At 35.9% G+C, this 7,392-nt stretch overlaps 1 protein-coding gene across 1 annotated transcript in view; it reads left to right on the plus strand.

Moving 5' to 3' along the window:
- Nucleotides 1-2,676, plus strand: part of LOC109227442 (mitochondrial import inner membrane translocase subunit PAM16 like 2-like) — a 4,838-nt gene extending 2,162 nt beyond the window's left edge. The window contains exons 3-5 of the mRNA XM_019392610.1: nt 1,512-1,599; nt 2,011-2,141; nt 2,239-2,676. Of these exons, the coding sequence (XP_019248155.1) occupies nt 1,512-1,599; nt 2,011-2,141; nt 2,239-2,361 (342 nt within the window). The 3' untranslated portion in view covers nt 2,362-2,676. The remainder of the gene's footprint in view (nt 1-1,511; nt 1,600-2,010; nt 2,142-2,238) is intronic.

The raw sequence follows: 7,392 nt of genomic DNA on the forward strand, positions 1-7,392 counted from the left end.
GGGGGGGGGGGGGGGGGGGATAGACAAGGTGGCTGTGGGTTTTTTTCAATTGAAGATTTTTGTATTTGTCTTAACATTCTATGCTTCTGTCAGTTTTACCAAATTCCCTTATTAACTTTAAGAAATTACACAGAATACTCATCTATTAACGGGCACAGGATCCTGGAGGAGTATACAGGATAGCTGTGCCGTTGGAAATACCTACCAAAGCAAAAGACAAGTATGAAGAATTGTGACCAGTAATGGTATATTTGAGTGATAAGCTGAGTGTCAGAGAATATGAAAGTTAATATGGATGTGTGGTCATATAATATTATTAGATAAAATTAGAAATAATCACATCCGACATAGGATGCTAGTAACACACATAAATGATAAATAAGAAAAGGTCACCTAAGAAGATTTGGCCATATCCTACAAAGAGTTTCAAATTCATCGCTCATAGACCCATGACCCCACGGTAACGGGAAGTTCTTAAAATGGTCCAAGTAGACCTAAAATCACATAAAGTGGTATTGTCACATAAAATCACATAGATTTAGCTAAGAACACAATGGAACTAAAAGATGGATATAAGTAATACCAACTAGTTGGAATTATGTTGTTGCTACTTTTGTATTAGGTTAAATGTTTGTTAGGATTCCTTTTAGTCTGATTAACGATTTTTTTTCCTCATTGTACGGTTTCTCTAGTTTTAGAGAATTCTTCATTTATTTTAGAAGACAAATTACTACGTATCGGAATGATATAAGCCCAAATAGAGCAAAGCTGTTATAGCAGATTCATATAGCCGAGTGCAACTGGTGTGGAATTTAGGTGTAGTTATCGTTGTATGGATTCACGCGGGGAGCAACATAGCATGTTTTAGTTTATAGTACGAGCCTACAGAAACTGAAAATATACATCGAATTAAGTGATGGAAATTTTAGAAATGAAGCAATTATGTCTATCTTCTAGATAGAAAAGGTGAATATCTTATATTTCAATAGAAGATGTATGCATTTGAATGTCTGAAGTTGATAGTCTGATTAGAATTTCTCAACTCCTTACGCAGTAAGTTGAGCTTGAGCTTTCTGTATTGCACACCTCAATATGCCTACTTGGTGCTGTTTCAATAATATTTCTCTTACCTTGATTTTTTTTTTTAAAAATGCTTGCCCTTGAATGGTGCGTACTGATGCAAATACATGTCTATTTTTTAACTTTTTTAATAACTACAACACATAAAATATCTATCTTCCATCTACTATGAATGGAACTCTGAAATAGCATCGGCTGTTATTTCCAAATAAGCTCCTTTTTAGTCTGTAAAATCTTCCAGAAAAAGACATAGGTTTTCAAAGTTTGGAGTTCCTCGGAAAACGAAATGGAAAGCTTACAGACATCTTCCCATCCATACACAACTGTAGATTTTTCCTCCGAATGTCTTTTCTAGGTTAACTATAGTAAGAGTATATTTTATATAAAAGGTTGCTTGTTACTTTAACACCTCTCACGTCTTCTCATTGCAGGCTGCGAGAATCCTTGCAAACTTGCTTGTTATGGGTTCTGGAATAATGGTAAGGGCCTTCGCCCAGGCATATCGTCAAGCTCTCGCAAGTAAGTTTTCATTGACATACACTAATCTTTTCTTTCGGATAGAAAATATCTCTTTTCTACTACTATTTGTTTTTTTCCCCTTTGTGAGGGGGAGGGGAGGAGGGGCTTAAGTAGCTTTTCTATGGCTCTTATTTTTGAGGCATAAGCACAATTTTACTTGGGGGAGAAGCGTGAATGTGAATCTTCCGCCATGTAATGTTGCAAACAAAACCTATTTTGATTCCTTCAAGTTATAATGCTCCTAGATTAAAAAACAATGGTCCTTCAAGTGACAATGCCCCTAGATTGCAAAAGAATCGATGGAACATGTGATAGGTTAATTATTCCATTAGCTAATTTGCTTGAAGCTTGGCATTTTTATCTCTTGCAATCTTGTGGATTGACAATCGAACCATGCTTGGTTAATGGTAGATGCGTCCAAAAACGGTGTTGCTCAAGAAGCAGTACAGAATATTAAAAGAGCAAGCAAAAATATGACAGAGTCAGAGGCTAGGCAAATTCTTGGGGTTGCAGAGCATTCATCATGGGAAGACGTGTTGCAGGTTTGTCTTTGGTGATTTTGATATATCATTTCCCCCCACGGTGATGTTTCTGTGCATTGACACTTGAAGGTGCTTAATTTGTTCATTTTGTATGCAGAGATACGATAACTTGTTTGAGAGGAATGCTAAGAATGGAAGTTTTTATCTTCAGTCAAAGGTGCATAGAGCCAAAGAATGTTTAGAATCACTTTACCAGAGTAAAGCACAGGGTCCAAATTAGTTGCTCTTCCCTTAAGTTCTCGCTGCATTGCTGCTGCGACGTTGTGAGCAGAAGAGAGTTGTGTTCAACCACCAGATCGTTTCCTACAATGTTACATATGTATTTGATCCTCAATTTTGGCCCTTGTGAGAGAAGCATTTTAATTAATTACTGGTGTAGTTTGCATCACTTCTGTCATTTTGCTTAGAAGCACGCGCCATGTTTCATGCGCTTGTCTGGTACCTGCAGATTTGATGGAAGTATGAAATTGAAAATCTAGAGTGGCATCTCTTATTTCTTACGAAATGAAATAAATTGTGTGTAATTTGGCTGTCATATCTAATTTCTTCAGGCTGGAAAGTGGGAATGTTAATATTAGTCTTTCCTCTGTTGGTCTGGGTATGAGCTCTCTGTCTAATACAGTTGCTAACGGGTCAGTTACCCCGTTAATGTATGCGTTATGCAGTTGCATTAACTTGGCAAAATGTCAAGGAGCAGTCCACCAAACCTTATACCCTTAGATTTCTCTAGACGCAATGTTCCATTCTCAACTTGATCTGGAGATGTGGTCATATCCCCACGACGAATGTGTTTATATTCATTTCACTGTTTTTGAAAAATAAAAGTTTGAAGAACTTAGTTTTTTTTTTTTGGCCAAATACATTCCCATTTAACTTTGCACTATTTTTTATTTTGGCACTCTATCTCAACCTTATTTCATTTTGGCACTCCAACCCTGTTGCTTATGTGTCACTTTAACACAAAAGCTGGCTAGTCACGTAGAGTGAGTTGCCTCATCTGATAGGCGCGTGAGGCAACTTTTTTTTTTTTTTTGGCAAAACTCCTTCTCCATCGGTAATAAAATTACGGTTGGCCCCATATTTAATCTCCCAAACTCCCTTCCCATTATTTCATCTTCATTATTTTCTTCCATGTTTACTGTTGCCTCATCTTCATTCTCAAAGTTCCAAAGCTCTCATCTGATTTTATGCCAGGCCATCTAGAAAGCTTCTAACTTTTGCAATTTTGTTGTTCCTTTTGCAATTTTGTTGTTCCTTTATTTAATTTGATTAATTTTATTTTTTTTGGATTTATTTCATCTAAGCTTCAAGTTTGAAGTGAATTCATGTCTCAAAGAAAAATATTTTCTCCACACACCGTTTTTCGAAATTAGAAACCCTTGCTTTTGTATCAATTTTCCAATATAACACGACAAAAAAAATACATGCACAAATCGGCACTTACCAGTACAAGAATCACGTTAATAAATAGTAGCTACTTCTAGCCCAACAAAAATCAAAACTACTCTTTATATCAGTCTTGAATGATGAATATAGGTGATGAATATAAAGAAATAGTTGAAGAATGTGTGATTATCGTCTTGAGATGATAAAGAAACCACTGATAATCGATGGGTGCATCATGTGCGATTAGGGATTTGGAAAGGAGCTTAAGGTACTGTAGACATTGAAATTTTAACAGATCAAGATAAGTCCTAATTTAAGACAACTCTTGAAATATTAGGAGTCTATTAGGGTTACATGGTGGCTACTTCACCAAAACCCTAATTTATGCCTATAAATAAGGCTACATGTATCCTTTAAAGACGATCTCGAAATTCCACTAAAAAATTATGGAATATTCACAAAGAGATCAAAGACATCAAATATTGTCTTTCTCAAAGCCGCCGAAATGATCAACGGATGTTCTTCCTTTTCATAGAGATCAAATACATCTGAGTAGGTCAGCATCATCCTACGTTCGAGAAATACGCCGCCAAGGCCCTCGAATCACTTAGAATAAATCGGAGGGAAGAATCAAATGATAAACAGAGTTGTAACCTGTACTGTTTATCAATAAAATTATTTTTTCTTTATAGTTGTTTGTGATTGCAGTTTTATTTTTCTCTGCATAAATTTGTTGCAAACAAATTGGCACGCGCAGTGGGACAAGTTCTGTCCTTCATCTCTTCCTCCTGCAAATCAAAAATTCAAAGTTTCAAGTTATCTGTTGCGATGGTCGGGTGCTTCAAGTCTCATCTTCAAATTTCAGCAAGCCTACACCTCGACAAACCTTGAAGTAGGGGGCATTTGTAGACACTAAAATTTTAACAGATCAAGATAAGTCCTAATTTTAAGACAACTCTTGAAATATTAGGAGTCTATTAGGGTTACTTGGTGGCTACTTCACCAAAACCCTAATTTATGCCTATAAATAAGGCTACATGTATCCTTTAAAGACAATCTCGAAGTTCCATTAAAAAATCATGGAATATTCACAAAAAGATCAAAGACATCAAATATTGTCTTTCTCAAAGCCGCCGAAATGATCAACGGATGTTCTTCCTTTTCATAGAGATCAAATACATCTGAGTAGGTCAGCATCATCCTACGTTCGAGAAATACGCCGCCAAGGCCCTCGAATCACGTAGAATAAATCGGAGGGAAGAATCAAGGGATAAACAGAGTTGTAACCTGCAATGTTTATCAATAAAATTATTTTTTCTTTATAGTTGTTTGTGATTGCAGTTTTATTTTTCTCTGCATAAATTTGTTGCAAACAGGTACTATTACGATTAGGAATTTGTGACAGAGAAAAAATAAGAATCGAGACATTAATTTTACCCAAATACAGTTAGTTTTGGGTATTTTAATATTGACCCGTTTGTCATGGATAAAAAAAACTGCTGGTAACATTTAATTGGATATTTATTAATGAAAATTTCACATAAGAACAACTGAGCTCCCTATTTATTTTTCAATTTTATAGCCCATATTACAATTTACAACCAACTAGCCCAAAATAATAGGCTAAGATTCAACATCCAACTCCAATAGGTTAAATTACTATTTAATTTTTAAAAAAGATTGCTCAAGCTTTTAAGTTAATTTTCGAATCAGTAACTGTGACTCAAATATCAGTTCAACAAACCAAATCCATTTGGGTGGTGAAAAATAGATTTTTAACAAGCTTAAATATGTGGGTTTAAATTCCAAATTTGATTTTGTAAGAAATTTGGAGTGGGTGTTATTTAGACTTGTTAGATAGTATAAGGAGGTTGTATACAAAATTTGAAGTCATTTGATGGAGATTTGGACTGGTTTTGAACAAGAATTGCAACTGAAAATCGTGGAAAAAGTTCGTCTACATACGCTTGTATAAAGGTGTATAAAAGTGTATAATAGTGTATAAGATGTATTTATACACTCATATACACTATTATACATAATTATACAAAAAACTGACTTCGTCTTCTTCCTTGCGTCTTTTCTGAAATTTAACTCAAACCTTGCTCAAATCTACTCCAAATCACTTCAAATTTAAATTTTGAACTCATTTTGATATTTTCAATCAATTGGAACAACACCCAATCCAAACAATTAACAAACTCAAGAAGTCCTATTTTCGATAGCAAAGATTTGAATGGCCTTCAATGGTGGACTTCTACTCTTCAAATTTTTTACATTGCAACTAGGTGACATAGGGGGAGAAGCAGTAATGGCAGACGGCCCCTTGAAGCATATGTAAAAGATGTGAGAAAAAGAGAGAGTGAAAGCAATAGTTGTGAGAACACAAATTTAACTCCATAGCTTTTAGAAGCAATGGTTGTAAGAACACATATTTTGAATTTGCAAGAGCTACTGTTTTCAAATTATGTACAATATGGGTTAGGTCGGGTAAAACTTAAAAATATTGGCCTTTTTTTGTTATGGTGTGAAGTTGATAATAGGCTAGATTCATATAATTTGGCGACTGTTTATGCCCCAGCTTGACTATGTTTCACTGTTATAGGATAGTTAAATGATGATAAATTGGCTCTAATTGTGAATTTCATGTTTTGCAGGAGCCAGTTGCGTGTATGAGGACTTAGAACTGTATTTGGAGCTAAAATTGAAGCAAAGGAAGCCCCTCGGAGCTGAGCACGTTGAAAAAAGAGAGAAAGAAAGGCTGAAATGATGACCCAGACTAGCGCGCCCACTAGCGTGACCGCGCTAGCCCGGGAGTTCGAGGCAGAATGTTATGCCATATGCGCGGTCAGTAACGCGCCCACTAGCGCGATCGCGCTAGTCCAGTTCAGAAAAATACAAGTCAGGGGTAAACTTGGAAGTTCGGGGGTAATTCCACTTAACCTATAAGAGGTCCAGCTCGCCCAAAGGGACATTATCAAGGTTTTTACAGCTTAGTTGAAGGCAAGGAGAGGCAAGAGGCAAGGAGGGTAATTCAACATCGAGTTCTTCCTTTTGTATTTTACCATTTGTGATGAATTTGGCTATTGTTATGATGAACACTAGTATGAGTAGCTAAATATTTATTCTAGGGTTTTGATGGAACCTGTTGAAGGATGAACTTCGTGTTATGTTAATATAGTTTCCCCGGTTTAATCTCTATTTGTTCAACTATGTTCTTATTGTAGTTAATTGATAGGATCCTCAATTAGCTGTGCCTATTTAGTATGTATTACTCGGGAGAGAGTGCATATATAGGTCATTGTTGAACAATACCACTCCCAAAGTATATGAGGAATCAATAACCGAGGGTTTAAAGGCGGGATTAGGGATAACGAAGCCTTGGGTGCGATCTAAAGTGAGCTGTACTAAAAGCCAGCTAGCGTAACTCGGGAGAGTGCGTCTAGTAAATTTTCGTGATTACTCGGGAGAGATTTACGGTAATAAGAGTGCTCATGATCGATAGAGACGATTAGGCAAATCTATGTGAAACATAACAGGAAGGGATTCTATCAATAGGGGAAATCATAACCTTAGATCCTTCTCTTAATTGTTTACAACTTAATCATAGTTAGTCTTTATTTACTTAATTGCAGTCAGTTATAGTTAGTAAAAATATCCTCAATTGTTATTCAAAACGTTTGGGAAGTTGATTACGTAGAATTTAGAGAGTCTAACAAGAGTAATTGATAGGTTAATTCCTTGTGGGTTCGACTCTGGGCTAAATACTCAGATTATATTTGCAACGTCCGCTTAGTCCTTTTTATAAGGCATAGTTGGGCGTGATCAAATTTTGGCGTCGTTGCCGGAGAATTAACGGTGTTAT

This window comes from Nicotiana attenuata, chromosome 6 (assembly GCF_001879085.1).
Source record: "Nicotiana attenuata strain UT chromosome 6, NIATTr2, whole genome shotgun sequence".
In the NCBI taxonomy this organism is placed as follows: Eukaryota; Viridiplantae; Streptophyta; class Magnoliopsida; order Solanales; family Solanaceae; genus Nicotiana; species Nicotiana attenuata.